The sequence below is a fragment of the Hyperoodon ampullatus genome (assembly GCF_949752795.1).
Source record: "Hyperoodon ampullatus genome assembly, chromosome: 8".
NCBI lineage: Eukaryota > Metazoa > Chordata > Mammalia > Artiodactyla > Ziphiidae > Hyperoodon > Hyperoodon ampullatus.
This window is the reverse complement of record NC_136921.1, coordinates 95,902,476-95,927,009: the sequence shown is the minus strand read 5'-3', so window position 1 is coordinate 95,927,009 and position 24,534 is coordinate 95,902,476. Positions and strand designations below refer to the sequence as shown.

General features: G+C 37.9%; 1 protein-coding gene across 3 annotated transcripts in view; it reads left to right on the top strand.

The window, feature by feature from the left end:
• The window catches only part of CERKL (CERK like autophagy regulator), a gene marked incomplete at both ends in the record, with an annotated part of 157,570 nt that overhangs the window by 96,844 nt on the left and 36,192 nt on the right, over positions 1–24,534 (top strand). For 2 of the 3 annotated variants that reach the window (XM_079709979.1, XM_079709978.1), the window contains one exon: positions 17,867–17,998. The exons of the other annotated variant lie outside the window; for it this stretch is intronic. In XM_079709979.1, the coding sequence (XP_079566105.1) occupies positions 17,867–17,998 (132 nt within the window). The remainder of the gene's footprint in view (positions 1–17,866; positions 17,999–24,534) is intronic. 3 annotated transcript variants of the gene reach the window in all.

The window sequence follows — 24,534 nt, the reverse complement described above, 5'->3', positions numbered from 1 at the left end:
TGTGGTACATATATACAACAGAATACTACTCAGTCATAAAAACAGAATGAAATCTAGCCATTTGCGAAAACATGGATGGACCTTGAGGGTATTATGCTAAGCGAAATAAGTCCTAGTAAGACAAATACTACATGATTTACTTACATGTGGAATCTAAAAAATCAGACAAAACAAAACCCAGACTCATAGATATGGAGAACAGATTGATGATTGCCAGAGGGGAGGAGTATAAGGTGTAAGGTGAAATGAGTATAGGGGAGCAGGAAGTACAAACTTTCAGCTATAAATAAATAAGTCATGGGGATATAATGTGCAGCATGGAGAATACATTCAGTGATATTTTATTTACTCTGTATGTTGAATATGATAACTAGACTTATTGCAGTGAATATTTTACAGTATATACAAATGTCGCATATCTATGTTGTACACATGAAAGTAATACAATTGTATGTCAGTTATGATTCAATGAAAAAATTTAAAAGTTTATAAAATTCTCTAATATTTTCATAATTTCATGACTTGTGAAGTATTAAATATACAATTATTTCATCAAATCGGATTTTCATAAAGTTAGTCATATTTAAATGCTAATTATTTTAACTAATTCTGTGGTCAACTTCTAAGCAGAGCAAGGGAATAAAAAACTTTCCTGAAGCCAGTAACATGTATTTCTTTTCAGTCTGGGTTTTGTATTGGGGAAAGTGATATAGTGAACAAAATAAATAAAAATTTATTTTATCAAGATTATTATAAAAATCTGATAAAAATAAATGGATGATATATTTTGTTAAATTTTCTTTCTTTTTCTCTTCTTTCTGTTTGTTCTGGCTCTGTCTACATAGTCTTAACTCCCTTATTATTTAAATACTGAAGTATTGAGGTGATTATTCCTGGCAGCAGGTGATTCTTTCTACTAATTACTGCTCAGTCCATTTCAGCTCTTAGAAATAGAGATATGTCACATTGGTGGGCTGCATGTGCATTCAGAAGTTATTGAGCTTGTTTGTTACTTTAAGTAGACTATATAGCATTTAGATTGTTTTCATTGGTATGTGTAAAGATGCACATCAATTAGCTTTTGCTAATAATAAAGTGAAATTGATGCACTTTAATATATATCATGTAATATAAAATACTTCCAACTCTGAGTGCTGCTGGGAAGCTGTCAAATCTTATGTGTGAAAGGTTTTTACCATCACTGTTACACATTAACTGGGCATAGTTTAATATTTATAGTTCCTGAGAATTGTGGCTAACTGAGGTCTTTATTTCCTGTGTATGGATTTTCGATTTGCAACAGTTTGGTTGCTTTTCTGTGTAAAATGGTTGTGACTATATGCAAGACTATGACAAGGTTCTGGGCTCTTAATTTTGATGAACACCATGCCATTTCCATCATGCTGCACTCAAAACAGCACAGATGTGAGTCTGGGAGTGGCGTCCCCACTGCTCTCATGAGCCTTTGTTTGGAGAACACCCTGATTAACCCCCACCCTTCATGGTTCATTGACTCACTGATAGATCAAGTTTAAACTAGTACATATTAGCACATTTGTTACTAACGGAGGAACAGTTGGCCATTCTGTTTTACATTGCTTGTTCACCACAAACTGGCGTGCTAAAAAGGTCTATACTCTAGAGTCTGAATTGAGAGGCTACCAAAAGACTGAGAACCAAGTCAGCTGCATATTAATGTTGAATCATATCTATAGTTTAATCTTGGATTATCTTTTTGGGGCATGCTTATACTATTGTAAAATTATGAATGAATGATAATAATCACTTTCAGATTCATTTTTTCAAAGAGTTCAGGGGATTTATGTGTCTCTATACAGCTTTCATATTAAACAGTTTGTCATAATTGGACGAGAGAAGAGCAAGGTTATGACTGCTTGATGCTTCACATCATCTCATTCTAAAAATGTCTTCCGTAGAGTTCTTTGTAGCTAGTAATTTACATAAATCTTTACAGTGAACTATATTTCTATAGTACATGAGAATGTTTATTTTTTGGGCAAGAGATCTAGGATGCATGTCTGTTTTCCCACAAATGAAATTAAAATGTCTCCTTTTTCTTTATTTATCAATCAATAAATAAATTTCATAAAACTTAGAGAACTTCCTCCTTTTTTTTACCTTTCTAACCTAGTTTTCAAAGTCTCCAAATTCGTTTCTTAACTGTTACAGTTCTTTTTGTGGAAGATAGGGTTATCAGATTATTTGGCAGTCTCACCTGGTGAATTTTGTCTTGGTATAGATCATCTATACCATTTTTCTAGATTCCACATTTATGCATTTTTATATGATATTTACTTTTCTCTTTCTGACTTACTTTACTCTGTATGACACTCTCTAGGTCCATCCACGTCTCTACAAATGACCCAATTTCATTTCTTTTTATGGCTGAATAATAGTCCATTGTATATATGTACCACATCTTTATCCATTCCTCTGTTGAGACATTTAGGTTGCTTCCATGTCCTGGCTATTGTAAATGGTGTTGCTTTGAACATTGGGGTGTATGTGTTTTTTTGAATTGTGGTTTTCTCCAGATATATGTCCAGGAGTGGGATTGCTGGATCATATGGTAGTTCTATTTTTAGTTTTTTAAGGAAACTTCATACTGTTTTCCTCAATGTAAGTTGATAGTGGCTGTATCAATTTACATTCCCACCACACATGTAGGAGAATTCCCTTTTCTCCATGCCTTCTCCAGCTGTTATTGTTTGTAGACTTTTTGATGACGGCCATTCTGACTGGTGTGAGGTGATATCTCATTGTAGTTTTAATTTGAATTTCTCTAATAATTAGTGATGTTGAGCATCTTTTCATGTGTTTGTTGGCCATCTGTATGTCATCATCTTTACACACTGGTGCCATCCCCTTGGCTACCTGCTTCTTTGCATTGTCCTTTTTCATGTGAGATGATGGCACACAAGTGCCCTGTTGGGGCTGAAGGACAGCACTCCCAGTCCAAGCCTAAGATGGGACAACTGAGGTTGTTTTTCAAAACGAACTAGTACCATGTGCACTAAAGGCAGTTTCTTTCTGGCCCACTTCCTGATTTTTTAATAACTGATGATTTTTTTTTTTTGGAGGGCAAACTGATTTATTTTAAATTCTGAGCAAAAGGGTTAGTATTTATTTTCATTGTTGCTGTAAATTTAATTTAGAAAAGATTTCCCCAGCTCTTAAAACATTCTTCTACTGGTCATAAGTTTGTATATATAGGAAGTAAATATGAGTTAGTGATTGAATTATTTTTTATTTTTAAAAGCTTAACTTGGCAGCAATAAGAGGTTGTTTGATTTTTCATACTGTATGTTTCTTACAAAGGATATAAATGTCTATTGCAAAACCTACTGTTGATAAATCTTTGGTGCTTTGTGAAGTATTTGCCTTGGTCTTTTTGTTTTACTTTAAGAATTAATGTAGGTGGTTATGTTTCTGGACTTATTTTATATCACAGCAATTTTAAAAGGAAGGCTTTTTGCTTAAATGGTTGTTTTTTCAGTGTTGGTCTTTTGTTTTCTTTAATGCAATTGGAATTACAGTTTTATAACTTATTTTTTAATTTTTGGTTTATTTTTAAAAAGAATACACACACACACACACACACACATATGGCTTCTATTGTGTGCCACATACTATTCTGGGGGCTAGTAATATAGCAGAGAGCAGAACCACAAAGTCTTTGACCTCAAGTAGCTTATATTCTAGTGGTAGTGGCGTGCTTAGTCTGTTTGGGATGGTATAACAAAGTACCATAGAAAGGGTGGCTTATAAATAACAGAAATTTACTTCTCACAGTCCTGGAGGCTTGAAGTCTGAGCTCAGGGTGCAAGCATGGTCAGGTTCTGGTGAGAGCCCTCTTCTTGTGTCTCCACATGGCAGAAAGAAAGCTAGAGCCCTCCGGGGTCTCTTTTATAAAAGCACTAATCCCATTCATAAGGGCTCAACCCTCATCACCTAATTGCCTCCCAAAGGCCCCACCTCCTAATACCTCACATTGGGGATTAGGATGTCAACATATAAATTTGGGGGCGGGACACAAATATTTAATTCATAAGAAGAGGGAACTGAAAAAAATGTCAAATATATTTCTATGATGTGAAATGTACACAGGTGGTTAAGGAAGACTTCATGGGCTGTGAAGTGTTAGAAAAGAGCTGAAAGTAACAGGGAACCATATGGATATGGAAATGTTCCAAGCAGAGGGAACAGTAAGTGCAAAAGCTTGAGCAAGAAAGTCATGTGCAGAGTAGAGTCAACAGGGAGCCAAATAATTGGAAATGATGTCACAGAGGTGGCTGGGAGTAGCCATGAAGGGTCTTGCAAGATTTGTATGATTTTTTACTTTTATTCTGAGAAGAATGGGGGCTCATTGGGGAGTTTTAAGCAGAGGAGTGACATGATCTGACTTACTTTCAAAATGGATATTCTGGCTGCCAAGTAGAGAGTAGATTTTGCGAGTGGGTAAGTGAGTGCAGCAGGAGACCGGTTAAGTGAAATTAGTATAATCCGGGCAAGAGATGGTGGCTTAAATCAGGGTAGGAGCGGGAGACATGGTATGAAGTGGTTGGTCTTTGCATTTGTTTTTGAAGACAGAGCTGGTTGGATTTACTGACTTAGTGGATACGGGGGATATTGGAAAAAAAAATTCAAGGATGACACCAAGATAATTTTTACTCTATTATGAAAAATTATCAAACATCTTGGTGCCCATTATAATGTTTTTATATTTTCTGTATTTCTGTTACCTAGATTCTACAGTTCTTAACATTTTTCCATAGTGACTTCAAACATTTTATTCTGTCAATGTGTTTTTTTTTTTGTTTTTTTTTTGTTTTTTTTTTTTTGCGGTACACGGGCCTCTCACTCCTGTGGCCTCTCCCGTTGCAGAGCACAGGCTCCGGACGCGCAGGCTCAGCGGCCATGGCTCACGGGCCCAGCCGCTCCACGGCACGTGGGATCTTCCCAGACCGGGGCACGAACCCGTGTCCCCTGCACCGGCAGGCGGACTCTCAACCACTGCTCCACCAGGGAAGCCCTGTCAATGTGTTTTAAAGTAAATTATAAACATCATTATATTGTTCCCAGAAATATTTCAGTATGCATCTCTAAAAACAGAAATTTTACAAATAACAAAATATCATTATCCTACAAAATGAATGAACAATAGTTGTTTATTATCATCTAATACCTGGTCCACATTGAAATTTCCCCCCTGTTTTCCAGAATGTCTTTTATAGCTGATTTGTAACCATCAGTGTCCAGTCAATTAAATGCATTTAAACTACAACACTACAACATGCCCTTCCTCATCTTTTATATTCTCTCGGACATTGATTTATGGAAGAGACTGGATTATTTGTCCTGTAGACATTTTAGTGTTCATAAGAAACATTTAGCTCATTTAAATATAGATTATTGGTCCTTACTCCCAGAAATTTTGATTCAGTGGATATGGTGTGGGCCTTTCTAATGAGCTGCTGCGTGATACTGGGGTGTCACTGTGGAGACCACAGACTTTGAGCAGTACTGCTATGCCCCTATCTGATTGCTTTTGGGGGGCATCATTTAACTTGTTCTTCCATTCTCTGTATTTACTATAAACTGGATTTTCAATCTAAAGACTTAATTAGATTTATGTTATAAATTTTGGGCAAGGATACTTCATAAGTGGTATGTGTACTTCATTTTTTATCATCTCAGGTGGTACATAATGAATGTCTAACTTCCCTACTGTTAATGAGGCCAAGATGACTTCCCCAAAGCTAAGACTGATCCCTGAATCAAGGAGGTGAAAAAGCTTGATCCCTCCATTGTAATGTCTCTATTTGAAATTTGTTGGGTGGTACTCAGGGACCAAGGGAATGTCTAGTCCTCAGTAAATATTTCATGTAATGGTTTTAACATGCATTGAGTATCCCTGCCTGAACTGATTATTTAACTGGGGGTAGATCTTGGAGATTTTCTAAATCAACCATTCTTCCTAAATGAGTGCTATTCTTTCTTTTAAAAATGATGTTGCTTCTGTAACTGGTACTGTTTGGTTAGCTAGAAATATAGTGCATATTAGAAAGGCAGGATAAATGCTTAAGTAGTTGTTCAAAGTAAAGTGAAGTTTCTGACTGGATTGAGTGGAAGGATGAAGTTGTCATTTAGTGAGAAGCGGAAGATGGTGGGTAGACAGACCAGGTTTGGTGGGGAAAAGGAGAATTTCAGTTTTGAATATGTTAAATTTGAGATGTCTATTAAACATTTGTATTGATCAAAGTTCAGTTGATATAAAACATAAAATACTCTAGCTATTTTAATTAGAAAACTGTTTTATACAGATAATATTATTAAAGGGCTGGAGGAGAAGGTTCTAGGGCATTGAATGTGCTGGTGGCCTACAACTGTTGCTGATTGCTTTTTTCCCCCTCACCCCACATATATGGCCTCATGAGACATTTTCTCTAACCAGTTGCCTAAGGGGACTAAATGGGGCCTAGTTCAGTGGCAGCTCCATGGTATAATGGAAGTGAGCTCCTGAAGCATTACAGCCCCGCTCAAGGTGTTCCTAAAAGATAGTAGGGAAGGGAGATCCTTCTGGTAGTCAGAACTTCAAATAGTTGATACTAATTGTTAAGGATTGATGGCCACAGGGATTGATGTATCTCAATGCATGAACAGTGGTGAAGAGCTTGGGCAAATAGTTGGAAGTAAAAATTTGGAGGGTTGGTGGCAAAGATGTATAAAGCAAAAGTATATGGATGACTTTCACAGAATAAGAACAGAATATGAGATTTGTGTTTTATGTAAATGGTCACCAAAGAAAATTTATTCTCTAGAAATAACCAGGAAATAACCAGGTATGTAAGATGCTCCATTCTATAGATGTTTGTCAGCATCTTTTTCAGAGCAAACCCAGGGCTTGCACAATGAACATATAAACAAAGTGGCCTTAAAGCAGGAAGGAGAAAAATACAGGGATTTAGCAGTAAGCACTTCTGCTCACCAAGGCTGATTTGACTACCACCATTGCTGAGTACTCTGCCTGCAAGCAGATCAGCCTTGAGCCCTAGATGCACCCCATATCCCAGGGCAACCAGTCCACCACTTGGTGGCAGGTTGATACATTGAATCCTCTCCTTTGTGAAAGGTCAGTGGCTTGGCCTCATTGCTATGAATGCTTACTTCTGGTATGGATTTGCATTTCCTGTCCACCATGTTTCTTCCAACACTACCATTGGTGGCCCTACTAAATGCCGTGTTCAGTGAATTTGCATCCTATAAAATACTGCTTTTGATCAAGGGACTCATTCACATCAAAAATAGTGAAACAGTTGGCTGACAAGTATGGGATTCACTAGTCTTACCATTTTTCCTATTTTATAATATTGTCTTCCACCTGGGAGACTAAATCTTGTGATATTAAAGTAGTTTTTAGTTCCATAAACAGAATACATGGGTCTATGGACTAATGAATGAGTTAAGGTAGAAGTGTCCTTTCTTATCTCCACCTTTTGTGACCCATTCATAATATTTTTGCTTCCGGCCTCTACAACTTTGAACTCTGCTGATTTAGAGCTTTTAGTTTAAAAGAATACTTTCATATGGGAACATGACAGTGGTTCAATTGAATTGGACATTGAAAACTACCTGGGCACATTATTGAACCATATCACTGAACCAGCAAGTGAAAAAATAATAATGAAGTTGCTCTGCTGGCAAAGGTGATCAATTCTGATTATCAGGAGGAAATAGTGTTGCTACTACTACTCAATAGGAGGATGATATCTAGAACCCAGCAGGCAGCCTGAGCTGCCTCTTAGGAGCAGGATGAAATGAATGAACACATTGTCTAGGAAAATAAAAATGGCCAAACTGACTCCAGAAGACGTAGATAATGTTAAAGACCAGTTATCACCAAAGAAGCAGAAATCTTTTTGTTACTCCTAAAAAAAGCACCAACTCTGATATTTTCACAGGGATATGCACCATACCTTTAAGGAATAGGAAAACTTCAATACTATTTAAATTATTCTGGAGCATATGAAAATATGGAAAAGTCCCAGATTTTATTTCTAGAGCTTGCATGAAATTAATAGCAACATCTGACAATGAAGTCCAAAGAAGGAAAAGTATAGATTGATTTTACTTATGATTGTCAAACAACCCTTAATAAAATAAGAATAGATGGCTCTGTTATCAACATGATAAATATATATCTCATTTTAAAGCCTATAATAGGAGAAACATGTGAGGGAGTCCCATTAAATTTTGGAACTGACAACAGTATCCTTCATCAGCACTGTTGGTCACATTCTTCTGGTGAAACCCACCAATGCAAGTAGACTAGAGAAGAACATGAATTTGTGTGACAGTTGGAAAGAGGAAAGTGAAATTACCATTATTTGAAGATGAAATAACAGACTGGAAAATCCAAGAGAATAAAGGGAAAATCTATGATGAACAATGAGAAAATTAAGTGCTAGGTGTAGAAATCAATGGTTTTGATATATGGCGTCAAGAGTCAGTTAGGAGATGGAGTTAGAAACATATTGACAGCAGCATCAAAAAAAGGTGAAAAACCTAGACTTATTCAGCATTTATCTGAAAAATGTTTACCATGGTACTTAGGGACACAGGAGACTTAAAATGGAAAAGCATACCATGTTTCTGTAAAGAAAGACTGAATCTCATAAAAGCGTTACAGCCCTTAAGATAATATATATTTAACGTAATCCGAATAAAACACCAGGAGAATTTTTTCACACTAGACAAACTGATTTTAAAGATCGTGTGTAAAAATAGACATGGAAATTCTTAAAAGTAGTAAGGAACTCTATCAGCTACTAAGTCATGTTATGAAACGATAATATTTAAGACATTATGATACTGGCATATGAATAAATCAGTAGATCTCAGACTAGACACTTAAGAAGAGATTCAAATACATCCAGAAATTTAGTATATCTAAAGGTGGCAATTGAAATCTGTAGGAGAAAGACTGATTATGCCATGAATTATGTTGGGACAGATAGATAGCCACCTGGAAAAAAGTAAAGTCAACTCCCAATTTTGTATCATCTATCAAAATAAATTTCAGATAGTATTAAATAAAATATGAAATTGAGACCATAAAATTATTAGAAAAATATAGGGGATTTTTTTTGGTCACAAAGGGAGCTTTTAAATATGACACAAAACCCAGAAACCATAAAAGAAGTGATAAATTCAACCATAGGCACATAGAAATGAAAACTTTTGACATAGAGAAAACAGCATAAATAAAATTAAAAGCACTATATGACACACTGGGAAAAATATTTGTAACTCACACAAGTAAAAGGTTGATACTGTATGGAGTACTGCTACAATTAACATGACAAACAATACAAAGAAAGAATTGGCTAATGATATAAACTGACAGTTCATGGAAAAATAAAAGTAGCTCTTAAACATTTGCAAAGTTTCTCAGCCTCTCTCATAATAAGAGAAATGTAAATTGAAATTAGAGTGATATGCGGTTTTTCACCCCTCAGATTGTCAAAGATCGAAATTTTGAAAATTTACAAGGGTGTAAGAAAACACCCTTGTAAATTGGTAGTAAAAATAATAGGTAAACTGAGTACTTACTATGTGCCATGCACTTTTCTAAGTACTTTACACTTATTTAATCATCACAATTTGTGAGAGGCACTCTTATTATCCCCATTTTACAGATGAGGAAACTGAAGAACAGAGAAGTTAAACAGTAACCCAAAGTCACACAGTTGGCAAATGGAGGAGCCAAGATTTAAGATCAATTACTTTTACTCTAGCATTTACTTTTTTTTTTTCAGTCACAAGTCTAAATTTCTATGGCAAGTGATTTGGCAATATACACTCTCAAGGATACATACCCTTTGACCCAGCGTTTCTACTTCTAGAAGTTTGTCCTGCAGTTCTATGTAAATAGATACAAAATGACGTTCATTGCAGCAGTATTTGCAGTAAAGGAAGATTGGAAACAACCTAAATACCCATCCCCAGGGAACTAGTTAATTAAATTGAGGTTCATCCATACAAAGAAAACTAGGCAGCTTTAAATTAAGTAAGATAGCACTCTATGTAGTGATATGGAATTATCTCCAAAATATTGGAAAAGGAAAAGCAAGGAACAGAATAGTGGGTTGGGATGCTACCATCTATGTAAAAAGTCACAGAACGTATACCTACATTTTTGTATATGCAGAGAATAGATTCTTGGTTGTCCCTCAGGAAGGGAACTAGATACCAGGGAATGAGCTGAATAATGAGATTTTTGAATTCTGTACAATGTGTGTATTTTAATTTGTACAGAAAATAATTGTGTATATGGTTCTCAGATATAGAGACATTTGCATTGTGGTCACTTGGTGAAGAGTGTAACCAAGTGCCATAGACAGACCTGGGTTCAGACTCCAACACTGGATGGTTACCAGAGGGAAAGGGGCTTTGGAACAACTGTAGTTCCGGGCAACTTTGCTTCTTCCCTAACTTGGATATTGACCAGAGGGAAGACAGAAGCCATAGAGCTTTTTGTGTTTGGGGTAAGACTCCACTCATCACCGCCCCACTCTCCAATCCCAACTGCTGCACACAATTTTTATCTCTTACACACACTGTGTTGCTGCCTGAGGCCCTTCATCACCTAGACTCTCATCCCTCTAAGGCCCTCTCTATGTACTGCCTAACCTGACACCATCGCCTACTCTCCTCAACTCCAGACACCATTTTATTTTTGCCCTGTGGAACGAATGATTCATCATTAGCAAAATCTATGTTGTCAACCACTTTTCCAAATATCCCCCTTTTGCTTTAGTAGAGAGACACAGCTCTTCCAGGAGCTTATAGTGTCCCCTGCAGTCCTCTCGAGTGGTAGCTGTTTCCTCTGCCATTCCTTTCATACAACTGGTGCTGGAGGCGCTATTGATGTCTTGAAGTCTTCCTTGCATCTCACTGATATTTGGGGACCATTTCTCAGCGTACTCTCTTAAAAATCCTCAGCATTGAAGCTCAGTCCATCAGACACCACCTGCTAGCATTACTTGCAGTCCTGTACAGCCTGCTGCATACTTCTGCCAGTCCTTGAAGACTTTAGCTCCTGCCTCACTGTCACTCCCTCCAATACTACTGCTGTCATAATTTTATGTGTTTTTTTGTACATTTCTCTCAGTTTTTACCTCTTCTCCTTCAGAGATCTTGACATGTATTTCACTTTCCCCATTTTCTCCCATAATCATATTTCCAGTACAGTAGTTCTCAAAGTGTGGCCCCCTGGACCAACATCATCAGCGTCACCTGGGAATTAGTTATAAATATAAATTCTCAGACCCCACCTCAGACTACTGAGTCCAGAACTGTGGGGCTGGGACCCAGAAATCTCTGTTTTAAGAAGCTCCTTTTGGTGATTCTGATGAATGTGGAAGTTCATCAGATCTTGTTATTGACATTAGCAATAACTCTCTGTCTCAATTTTAATCATCCTACCCCCCATGTGGCTACTGCCTTCTGTCTTCCTAGCTCACCAGATCAACTCTCCCAACCCCTATAATCCTTCAGCCCCACTGAGACCACAATTTACTGTTTTTGCCACTTTTCACTAGCCCTTAGCCCTCTTAGGTCCTTACTTTCCCCTTTTTCAGCCACACATGTGACTACTCTTTGTTCTCTTTCATATACCATATCAAAATAGGAAACAAATCTTGTCCATTCTCCCTTCAAAATATATCTAAATATATTCAAAATACATTCGAAAGTTGCTAAGAAAGTAAATCTTAGAAGTTATCATAAGAAAAAAAATTTTTTGTAACTCTGTGGTGACAGATGGTAACTAGAATTATTGTGGTGATTATTTCCCAATGGATACAAATGTTGAATCATATTGTACACCCAAAACTGGTATAATGTGTATGTCAATTATGCTTCAATGAGGAGACATATCTAGAATCTGGCTTTTCTTATAATGTCCACTTCAACCACTGTGTCTAAGCACACAGTGTTAGAATATTGCCAGTGTTCTTTACTTTGTTAGTCCTTACCCTAACTGTGTCTACTTTCCATATGGCAGCTGAAGTGATCCTTTTAACACCTAAGGCTATGTTGCTGTAAACACTGCTCAAAATTCTCCATGCTTCTTCTCTCACTCAGAACCAAAGCTAAAATCCTTGTAAATGCCTACAAAGCTCTGGGTGATCTGACCTTCCCTGGCCACCAAGTCATTTCTTCTACATTTGCCCTCCTTCTCTCCTACAACTGAGCTTCACTTTTTTTTTTTAAACATCTTTATTGGAGTATTATCGCTTTGTATACACCATAAACTATATGGTGCGTTAGTTTCTGCTTTATAACAAAGTGAATCAGCTATACATATATCCCCATATCTCTTGCGTCTCCCTCCCTCCCACCCTCCCTATCCCACCCCTCTAGGTGGTCACAAAGTGCCGAGCTGATCTCCCTGTGCTATGCAGAAGCTTCCCACTAGCTATCTGTTTTACATTTGGTAGTGTATATATGTCCATGCCACTCTCTCAATTTGTCCCAGCTTACCCTTCCCCCTCCCCATGTCCTCAAGTCCATGCTCTAGTAGGTCTGCGTCTTTATTCCAGTCCTGCCCCTACGTTCTTCATGACTTTTTTTTTTTTTTTTTTTAGATTCCATATATATGTGTTAGCATACGGTATTTGTTTTTCTCTTTCTGACTTACTTCACTCTGTATGACAGACTCTAGGTCCATCCACCTCACTACAAATAACTCAGTTTCGTTTCTTTTTATAGCTGAGTAATGTTCCATTGTATTTATGTGCCACATCTTCTTTATCCATTCATCTGTCGACGGACACTTAGGTTGCTTCCAAGTCCTGGCTATTGTAAATAGAGCTGCAGTGAACATTGTGGTACATGACTCTTTTTGAATTATGGTCTTCTCAGGGTATATGCCCAGTAGTGGGATTGCTGGGTCGTACGGTAGTTCTATTTTTAGTTTTTTAAGGAACCTCCATACTGTTCTCCATAGTGGCTGTATCAATTTACATTCTAACCAACAGTGCAAGAGGTTTCCCTTTTCTCCACACCCTCTCCAGCATTTATTGTTTGTAGATTTTTTCATGATGGCCATTCTGACTGGTGTGAGATGATATCTCATTGTAGTTTTGATTTGCATTTCTCTAATGATTAATGACGTTGAGCATTCTTTCATGTGCTTCCTGGCCATCTGTATGTCTTCTTTGGAGAAATGTCTATTTAGATCTTCTGCCGAGTTTTGGATTGGGTTGTTTGTTTTTTTTTGATATTGAGCTGCATGAGCTGCTTGTAAATTTTGGAGATTAATCCTTTGTCATTTGCTTCATTTGCAAATATTTTCTCCCATTCTGAGGGTTGTCTTTTCGTCTTGTTTATGGTTTCCTTTGCTGTGCAAAAGCTTTTAAGTTTCATTAGGTCCTGAGCTTCACTTTTATCCTTAGAACTTTTTACCACTTAGCATGCTCTGAATTCTCTTGTTTATTTCTGTTTCCTACCATTGGAATGGAAGCTTCATGAGGACAGAGGCTTTTCTTGTTCACTAATAGAACCTCAGCTTCTAGAGCCCTGCCTGGCAAATAATAGGCATCTAATTATTTGTGAATAAATGAATGGATGTTATTGTTATCTAGATGACCCAAAGCTAACACTGCCCTTTTATTCACTCGTCAAGTATTTGATCATCTATTATGTGCCCTGCATTAAGGAAATAGAATGTGGAGAAAAACCCAGAGAGTTTCCAGTCTAATATGTAAGAATAATTAATAAAAAGATATAAAATAACAGCAGTGTAGGAATCAAGATTGGGAAGCGTATGGACTTGTGAGAACAAATGATAAGGGGGAAATGACCTAGCTGAAGTCACAAAGCCAAGGAAGCCATGGTAGGCTTTCCCTAGAAACAGTGACTGAGGTGAGATCAAGACAAAGAGAAGAGGGGGTTAATTGGGCAAAGTGGCTATGGTGGCAGCTGGTGTAGGTGGGCAGCTAGTGGGGAGAGCAGGTGCAAGGACCCTGTGGTAGAGGGAACATAGGAGTTCAAGAAACTGAATGGAATAGGAGGAGGCTTGAGGAGGGAGCATGGAAGAAGAGAAGGATGGAGATTTGTTAATTATGTCTCTCTATTCCACTTAATTAAGAACATTTAAAAAATCCGACTTTATTCAGTAGAGTTCTCCATCCTGATCTCTAAATTGATTTCAAATTGCTACCTAATTCATATATACTTAGAATCTATCTTCATAGTCATCATATTAGATGCATCTAAAAGAAAAAGAGAAATGAGGAAATGAATACGTGCTCTGGTAAATAAGAAAAAAATTGGCTTTGTTGACTTGTATTTAAAAACCCCTTGATTGACCAGAATGTCTAAGGAATGGGACTGTCTGATTAATTTAGTTTTCATTGCTGTTGTTGTTAACTGAGGCTTAAAAATAAATTATTTTGCTTAAATCCTTTTAGAAAGTCTTTAAAAATAATTTTAGCCCCTTGCCTGCCATTTTAAGAAGATTGTGTCACAAAGATTGGGTGGGACGTATAGCGTGCCCTTTTATACATATGTTTAAGGTCTACAAGCCTTTCACTGCAATGTGCTTATTCTCACGAACCCCAAATGACTGTTTCTCATTTCCACAAATGTCTATTCCTTCACAGTCATGATATAAGAAAAGGGGGAAATAAAAGTTGGTTTGTATGACAGCATTTGGGGACTGCAATTTGGTGGCTAGACACCTTCCTTACTGGGTCTGTCCCTGCTGGAGAAATGAGGGTATTCCAACAAAGTTACCAGGTAAGGGAAACTTACACAGATCTTTTGTCTGGACTCTGGGGTTTAGAACAAGTTTCTGGTCCTTTTCGTGTTTTAATAAAAGTGAGCCCTAGATTAATCTGCTTCATCCTTCCTGGTTAAAGGACACTAATACTATCTTTCGTGGCAGTTTTGTTTTCTTTTGACCTGATCCAGAGTCACATACTGCATTTAGTTGTCACTCTTTAGTCTCCTTTAATCTGGAACACTTCCTCAGTTTTTCTTGGTCTTTCATGGCCTTGACATTTTTGAAAAGTTTAAGGCAGGTATTTGGAGAATGCCCCTCAACTTGGGTTTGTCTGAGTGTTTCATCTTGTTAGGTCCACATTATGTATGCACTTGGGGCAGGAATCCCACAGAAGTTGTGTGTCCTTAGTGCTGTGTATCTTGTACATGAGGCACATGTGTCGGTTTGTATCACTCAGAGTGTTGTTAACTTTGATCACTTGACTGAGGACGTGTCTGCCCGACTTCCCTACTGTAAATATTCCTTTTTACTTTCTGTAAATAGAATAATAGGGAAGGACAGAGTTTAAGAATAAGTAAGTATTTTGTTCCCCAACTGACTGTCACTGATGGTTTTAGCATCCATTGCTGATTCTTGCCCAAATCCATCATTATTATGATGGTTGAAAATAGTGATTTTCTAACTCTGTAATTTTCCCGTATTTATTAATTGTTACTCTAAGGTGAAGTTTTTCCTTTTCCTCCTTTATTTATATGTGTATTTAGTGTCGGTTTGACTCCCGGAGTTGGGTTTTTTAAAAAGTCACTGTAGTATGTATGATATGTTACTGTCTTTATTCCATTTTGTGTTGTCCCAGGTTTGGCCAATGGGAGTCCTGAGACACTGAGTCCTTTATCAGAGTTTTCTATATAAATGATATAAAAAATCGATAATAGAGGTACAGAGAGTAACACAGGAGCAAGAAGCCAGGGAGGTGAATTCTGCTGGTCAAGAAGGGCTTCAGTGAGGAAGTGGTATTCAAGGTGAGCTTTGAAAAAGTGGTCAGATTTTTACAGGATTGGAGACGAGGTAGAGTGGTAACGGTGAACTGTCTGAACAGAGGAAGGCCTATAGCAGCTGGTATTCGGCAAGTAATACAGTGGGTCTGGATGGTGAAGGGCAAGTGGAAATGGAACAGAAAACCCTCTGCACTTAGTTTGCTTCGAGCATCTTCTGTGCTGGTCTCACTGCTTGCTATTTCCTCCCTGACTCTACCCCTGCTGTTTCGCTAAGGGGAGGATGAAGTGTGAGGCAGGAGGGAATTGCACGTAGTGAAAACAGCATGAGCTCAAAGCCCCGCTCAAATGCTCCCTTCTCTGGGGAGCCTTTTCCGGATCCCTGATAAGAATTAACCACCCTCCTCTCATCCACTCCCAGGGCACTTTGTACCTTCGTGTTAACAAATCTGTTCTGTCTTGTACTGGTTCTATTTGTGGATACGTCTTCCCCCTGTAAAGCATGAACACGTGTTAATCACTTTCCACCTCTTCCCAGTACTCAGTGCAAATGCTCAACAAGTATTTCTTGAATATGTGTGAGAGGGAGGAGAGAGGATAGGTTGGAGTTGGTTGGGGGAGGCTCTGGATGTCATTTTCAGGGGTCGGACTTGCCCCACAGGCAGTGATGAGCCCTGGTGCTTTGGACCAGTGCAGGGCTGCTGGGAGCTGTGATGTCTGAGGATATGGTGGAAGGGGGACTGCAAGGTACCCGTGAGTGGTCCTGGAGAACGCCGAGCCAGAGTGAGACAGCCAGGAAAGGCAGAGGCATGGAAGCAAATAGTTATCACCTCACGAATCTGGGCACTCATTTGAATGTAGGAATTGAAAGAAAAACAAGGAATTGAGTATGGCTTTGAGGTTTCAAGACTGGGTGATTAGGAGACTGGCAGAAGTCTCTCACCAAAATGGGCTCCCAGGGCGAAGTACAGAAGAGGTAAGGAGTTCAGCATCGTCCTGTCTGGTCCTCAGCCAAGACACTCCCTGAATTCAAACAATATGTGTTGTTGAAAAATTTTTATTATTTCAAATATGGTAAGAAATAAAATATTGTCTCTACTTGAGGCACAAAAACTGACGTGGGTGTAATGGACATTCTTCTTTTGGCTTTAGTAATGGTTTCATTAAAAATGGATACTAGTAACTGCTTTTCTAACCTTGAAGCGTGGCCCTGTGAGAAGAGCTTACCATGAAAGAAATAGTCGTCAGCTTTCTTCTGGCTCCTGTGTCCTCTCCTGCCCCTTCCTAACAACGGAAAATTTGCTTTGCACCTGCTCCAACTGGGCTCTAAGTGATAAGCATCTTGCAAGCCCAGAAAATTGTAGTATCAAATCTCAGCCCCAACTGTGAGGCAGCACTATATTCCCGAACCCCCGCTGAGAGGCGTTGCTTTCCCAATTCCCCAGGGAAGAGTTCTTTCTCCCTTGGCCCCTTTTCAGGCTTGAACTCTGACCTAAACCCTCTTCTTAGCTTCCAGCGTGCATTGCTCTGGGTGCTGGCCCTGACCTGGCCTTGCATCCTCCACTCCACTCTGGGCTCATCAGCAGGTCAGCCCTGGGTAGCCCTGGGGTCACCGGAATGCCCAATTCCAATAATGAGCATATTTATCCAAGGAGAGGAAATGGACTTTCTAACCTGTTATAGTCCATTGCTTTTTTCCCCAGAAACAAATGCTAAAGGAACATTGGATATATTATCGGTGATTTGGTAAATATACTTAATCGTTGCCTAATATTCATGAAGTCGCTTTCATTCACACCTTCCTTCATAAATTAAATGCTTTGTTATAACTCATGACTTACTTTAAGAGGGATATTCTTATTTCACTGCTAGGAACTGTGAAATGTTTTAAAATAATGCCATATTCAGGAAAACTCTTGGAAGAATTTCAAATAAAAATAGCAAACACTAATTAAATAGGTGTATAACATTCTAACTGGCCTTAGTGTATGGTTTTAAAGGGAAAGAAAAAAAAATGCCGATAGAGACTATAATTTTTGTCTTTATATTTTCCTCTTAGGTTTTTCAGACAGACCGAAGTCATTAAAAATAGTCCTTAACCCCCAAAGCCACAAAAAAGAAGCTACTCAGGTCTATTATGAGAAGGTTGAACCACTGTTGAAGATTGCGGGAATAAAGACGGATGTAACAGGTAAATATTTTCAGAATATAATTTCACCTCTAAAAAAATCATACTTGAGGAAGCAAAATAACCTTGAGTTTGTTCTTGAGTCAAATTTAGGAACCTACTTATAATATCTAAAGCTTGTTTATGTGCTTTGATAACTTACTGCAGCCAGCTCCAGGATTATAATTCAATTATTTTGTTTTCTTTTAATTGTGTTATTTTTATTAGAATATCAGTATTTTCTCTTTAAACCTTTTTTCAGACTTTAAAAATTATTAGGTATCATTTTTAAGGGGGCTGCACATGTTTTGATACCCTCATTGGGATGTTGGCTATTTAAACATTATCTCTGCAGTTCAGCAGCAATTGATTTTTGTTCACTTAAATGTTTGATGTCTTTCCATGGAATCCTTCATTAGGTGGTTTTTGTTCTGACTCTGACCCCTGCTGGTTAGGTCAAAACTAAGCACTTAACTGCTGATTTTAGATGAATTTAGAGAAGCCAGAAGCTTAAATTCATTGTCTAAAATAAGAAGGGTGCTTAGGTTTGTGCCCAGGAAGACAGAAATTTGCTAATGCTAAAGTTCATATAAAGAAGATTAGTAAAATTCTTTTCAGCTTTTAAAATTTGGTGACCAGATTCCTTTGTTTCCTTGAAACCCTTATTTTTCCCACGGGGGTGGGGTGAGGAGGGTTGATGTTATCGTGAATCACACCCTCAGTTCTTCTGGTTTTATTTCTGTGTAGCTTCATTAACACACAGTGTAAATTTGTAGTAAATTTTAATTGATGAAGAATATTGCATAATAAGCCTACTCAGGATACAAGACCAGAATGTACTTGGAATCTCCTAGTCCCAGTTATAAGTTCCTAGGGAAGGGTTTCAGAGTGACCTGGCTTTGCTCAGCTGTCACCAGGGGAGATGGGCCTCACAATGTAAATAAGGTTTATAAACCTACATCTCATGACTTGATGGGTGGGGTAGAAGGGAATTCCTTTAAAAAAAAAAAAAAAGCAGCAACAATAATCTTTTTGAGAAGGTCATCCACCCCAAAATGCATCTACTGCAATGAAGGTTGGAGAGAAACTACCATGAAACACTCAAGAGGAGTTTCTGAATTAAAATAAAATTGTAGTGAAGGAGTTAATCTTTCATCTTTGTGGCTTTTGTCTTACTTGGAGGTGATTTATAAGAAAAAGAAACGATTCAGATCTATTGTTGCTTCCCCTGAAGATTTTCAAGGATTGGAAGAAGGAAAAGTTTGAAATTCGTATTCGGATGAGCCAATTAAAAGTTGAATAAACTTATTGGTGAACCCAATAACATTTAATTGTTGTTTCATTGATTTAGTATCCAAAACAGTTTTACATGGATATTACTACATATCATTCAGTTCAAGAAACTCTTGTTGAATGCTTTGTGTTAAACACTATGCACAATGAAAGATGGATAAGTTCTACTCCCTGCTCTTGAGTGACCGTTAATTTATTAAGGATTAAAATAGATACTTAAAGTAGATATAATTGGGATATACATAAAGGAATTATGGTGTCTCAGGGGTCTTATTTACTTTGATCAGAAGACCCAAGAAAAGAATTTGAACTGGACAGTTTTAGAAAGTCAGAGAAGGCAAATAATGGTTTACTGTTATAGTAAATATACATATTTACTATATATATATAGCAGAAAAGAAAAGTGAGAGAAGGCAGGCAGACTAGCAGCACATACAAGTGGGTGTGGCTGTGTGTGCTGTACCCATAGTGTTTTGCTAGTTCTTTCATAACGTTGGCTTTATCTTAAATATGGTCCTTTCCATCATCGTAAAATGGTGCCAATGAATTCAATTCTTCTTTATTCAAATCTAGTGAGATGGGGAGAGGTGTGTATATGCAAGAGATTCAACGTGTTTTAATCCTGAACAAGAATTAAATTTTTTTTTCCTATCAGTTTGACTTTCCTAATGTAGTACATATACCCCACCTGGAGCACTTACTCTCTTAAGCATCAAGACCCTTCCCATGGGATGAGGGTGGGACCCCCTTCTCCTAAAGGCTGAGGACACCTGAACTGAAATTGGGAAAGCTCCCAAGAAAGTGCACAGGAGGAAGTCTGAGTTCAGATTAAGGATGAATCTTTATGCTACACTCAGGAGTTTATTCATCATGCATTGATTTGGAGGTGGTGTACATTTTTTATCATAGTGTTGTAATCTAGTTTAGCAAAGATGATTATGTCATCAGAGTAAATATTGGAAGAGAAGAGGGAGAGATTGGAGGAAAGGAAACCAGCCTATGAGGCCTGAACTAAGGTAGAGGAAATGATAGGAATGTGCTTTCCTTCTTAAAACAAGTGTATTGGAGAGAAAAATGTTATGTTCTAGGACTTGTTTCCCCTGAATTTTAGATGTTTTTGCTTATTATATTTAGTTTAAGATAAAATAAAATTAGAATATTACATAAATGCAAATATAGAATTTATTTATATATTTGTGCAGCATGGCTAATTATTAGCTGCCTAACACTCCTCCTACAGGCAAAATTATAAAATTGCATCTTTTGCTTATAAAACCATTTTGATATGTATATTGGCTAAATATTTATATTAAAAATGTCCCCTAAAAAAAAAAATGTCTCCTGTTTCATCTAAAGGACTGAATAAACATTTGGGTATCTGAAAAGTTTTAGAATCTTCCTGCTTATCTCACAGTATAGTTTTATAGTTTGAATAAGGTAGTATATTTAAAACTACCTTGTGTACTATAAAGTACTATAGAAACATGGTCATAATGCAGTTGATTTCAGTTTCATAAATTATGTAACAGTAAGACTCAATTCAAACTTTGAAAAAGTATTTTCTATGAAAGAGTAAAGCAGAAAGAGTACATATTTTCTGCATGTCCAGTGTGACCATTGTTTTAACATATCTTCTGTGCACTGCCAAGTCCAAATGGAATATGAATTCTGTAATAAATTCTGTATGATGATGAATTCATTAAGAGATAGTGCTGTATAAATGAGGCATGATGTAAAAATTATAGCTAGATGAATACATTATAATTTTTCTATACACTTAAGAAAAATGAATAGCAAAACCCCCCACAAAAGAATCTGGTTAAAAAGTGCACAGATAACCTGAGTAGACATTTTTCTAAATAAGATATGCCTATAGCCAACTGGTACATAAAAAGGTGCTCAGCATCACTAATCATCAGGGAAATGCAAATCAAATCACAATGAGGTATCACCTCACACCTGTCAGAATGGGTATTTTCAAAAAGGCCAGAAATAACAAGCGTCGGTGAGGATGTGGAGAAAAGGGAACACTCATGCATTGTTGGTGGGAATGTAAATTGGTGCAGCCACTATGGAGGCCCCTCAAAAAATTAAAAATAGAACTACCATATGATCCAGCAATTCCACACTTCTGGGTATTTATCCAATGGAAACAAAAACACTAACTCAAAACAGATATCTGTGCCCCATATTGATTGCAGCACTATTTACAACAGCCAAGAAATGGAATCAACCTAAGTGTCCGTCAGTTGATGAATGGATACAGAAGATGTGGTGTGTGCGTGTGTGTATACATATATACATGTATATATATATATATATATATATATATTTGCATGCCATACCACAGAATACTCTTCAGCTATAAAAAGGAAGGAAATCCTGCCATTTGGGAAAACATAAATGGACCTTGAGGACATTATGCTATGTGAAATGAGTCAGAGAAAGACAAATGTCATATGATCTCACTTATATGTGGAATATTAAAAAAAAAAATCCCCCAAAGAAACCAGAACATGTAGATACAGAGAACAGATTTCCAGAGGTTGGGGGGCAGGGTGTCAGAAGAACTGGAAGAACCTAAAAAAAAAAGTTATTTATTCCTAATAACTTGATATGTGAATCAAATGGCATATGATACCATTTCTTTCTCTTCCTCTCAGAGCAGACTTTTGGAATTACACTATTAAAGGTGTGAGAGGAATTTTGGACATCATAGATTCATACGATAATTCATAGAATGATAAAGTGAAAAAGTCAAGGCAGCAGAGAAATTAAACTGGAAAGAACTTTGGAGGCCATCTAGTTCATTTTCCCTCATGTGGTGGAGTGCAGTCACGTGACACTCTTGGTGGAAAACCACCCAGCCTCGGCCTGGGCACCCTGTGATGGAGTCAGTGTGTGCCGTTACTGGACAATACTGATGGATATTCTCAACTGGAGTTCAGGGTCATATTAGAAAAGAGCACCTTCTTGGGCTTCCCTGGTGGCGCAGTGGTTGCGAGTCCGCCTGCCAATGCAGGGGACACGGGTTCGTGCCCCGGTCTGGGAAGATCCCACATGCCGCGGAGCGGCTGGGCCCGTGAGTCATGGCCGCTGAGCCTGCTCATCCAGGGCCTGTGCTCCACAACGGGAGAGGCCACAACAGTGAGAGGCCCGCGTACCGCAAAAAAAAAAAAAAAAGAAAGAAAAGGAGCACCTCCTTTGTGCTAACTTACAAAAAGGTGCTCTTTCTTCTGGGCTGATATAGCCCAAGGTCACCTCGCATGCTGAATAAGAGTACTGGCTGGATTGCAAACCTACCTGACCCTTTGCCAAATGCCTTTGTGCAAGACATAAACTGCAAGGAGAGCTTGTGAGCTGACGTTTGCCACCTTGTGACTTTCAGTGTTGACGTTATCTTTAGTAGTGATACAAAATAAATGAAAGACGTGTTTTCCATGAGCTTTGAGGTATTTGAAAACAGATTTCACGTCTGCCCGTGATCTCTCTTGTTCAAAACAGGCAGTTCCACCTCCTTCAGTCAATCTTGGTCGGAACAAAGCTTCTAGACCTTATGCTGATTATCATTATCGTGGTCAAAGACACTTCTCTGAATGTAGCCTTGATCTCCGCCAGCTCAGGGCCCATAGGAGTGCCTAGTCACCAGATAATTTTACCTCCTTTCTGATCCTGGGCAGAGTTGTCAAAAGAGTAGGGTTTTATTTTCACTTTTTTTCCTCCTTCTAGAACCATGTGTTTAACTTTTGACACTTTTACCAAATCTTCTCTTTGAATTCTTTCTCTTTGGCTCTTTATGTCTCTACTTGAAGCCCTCCATTCCATGGAGATGCCTCTAATTGTTCCTGATCTCACGGAGCAGAAGGCTAGGTAATCTGATAAAACTGTTCCAAAAGATGCTAGTACGCTGAGGCGTTACTCACTTCCAGTTTTACCTACATTTTAATAAAAATCTGGATTGTAAATATTCCATGAATCAGGTCCAGCTGGAGAGGGAGAGAATTATGGGTGAAAAGTTCTTTTTATTATCCCTAGGATAATTATGTATATATATGACCAATCCCATTTCTAATAATAGGATCTCAGTTAGGGAGTTGGAACTTTATCCCTGGGGACAATGAATAGTCATCAGTGATGTTTATGTAGGGAAGAGATGTGGTTAAACGTGTGCTTGAGAAAGGTCATTCTGGCTAGAGTGGGATAAATGTTAGAGGGAGACTGGAGGAGAGGCTGATGTAGTTTGCATATTAAAGATGGTGGTGACTAGGTCTAGGGCAGTGGCTTGAGGAATGTTGGATGCAGCCACATAAACTAAAAGACGGAAACCACTGGCTTTGGGCATGGAGGGGTTTTGGAGAGTAAAAGAAAGGGATACTCTAGGAAGAAGACATTTTCTTATCTTGGCTAGTGGGGAGTGGATGATGGAACACACAAAAGAATAGTGTAACTGAAAGGCAGTATATTTGAAGGTGGAAATGATGGATTCTATTTTGAACTTATGAAGTTTGAAGTACCTAAGGGACAGGAAAGAAAATGACATCTCAGTACCTTATCCCCTTATAGAATTTTGTCAGCAGACCAAGAAATGTTTCCTTACGTTCATATCAGAACTCATCTGATTTGACTTCAGCCTGTTTCCTCAACATTCAGTATCAACCTCAAGACATTTCCTCAGAAAGACAATATTGGAGGAATGTAGTAATATTTAAACTGAAGGTTGGGGTGCATGGGGGGATCCCAGCAGTGAGAACTGTGTGTTCAAAGAGTTGTAAACGATGAAAACACCAAATTTCCTATGTAAGAGGGGTGTCAGTCTCATTGGCAAAGGAAAGTAGTTGAAAGAAGAGGCTAGTAACTTCTTTTGAAAGTGCAGCTGCCCAGCAGCCCACTGTTGATGTCTACGTGAAGTGGAGTGATCTGAATCTGGTTCTCTCTGCTTCCAGAGCCCATAATACACTGTCTAAACACATATTTTGATTTCTTCTACTCCCTCCAAATAGTAGTTCAGATTACTCTCTATCCTTTTCCCCATATTATTTTTTTTCATAATCACTAATACTACTTTATATTGTACATTCATTGAAAAAAATTAGTGCATATCCTCTGTCTCCAGAATGTAACCTCCCTGAGGCCAAGGACTTGATAAACTTTGTTCATTGTCCTAGTATATTGTGGTCAGGTTTCAGTCATCTTGTCCATCTGTTGTTCCGGATCAGTCATCTTATTTAACTATTACAATGTCACTTAAAAAAATTACTGTTCTTGGA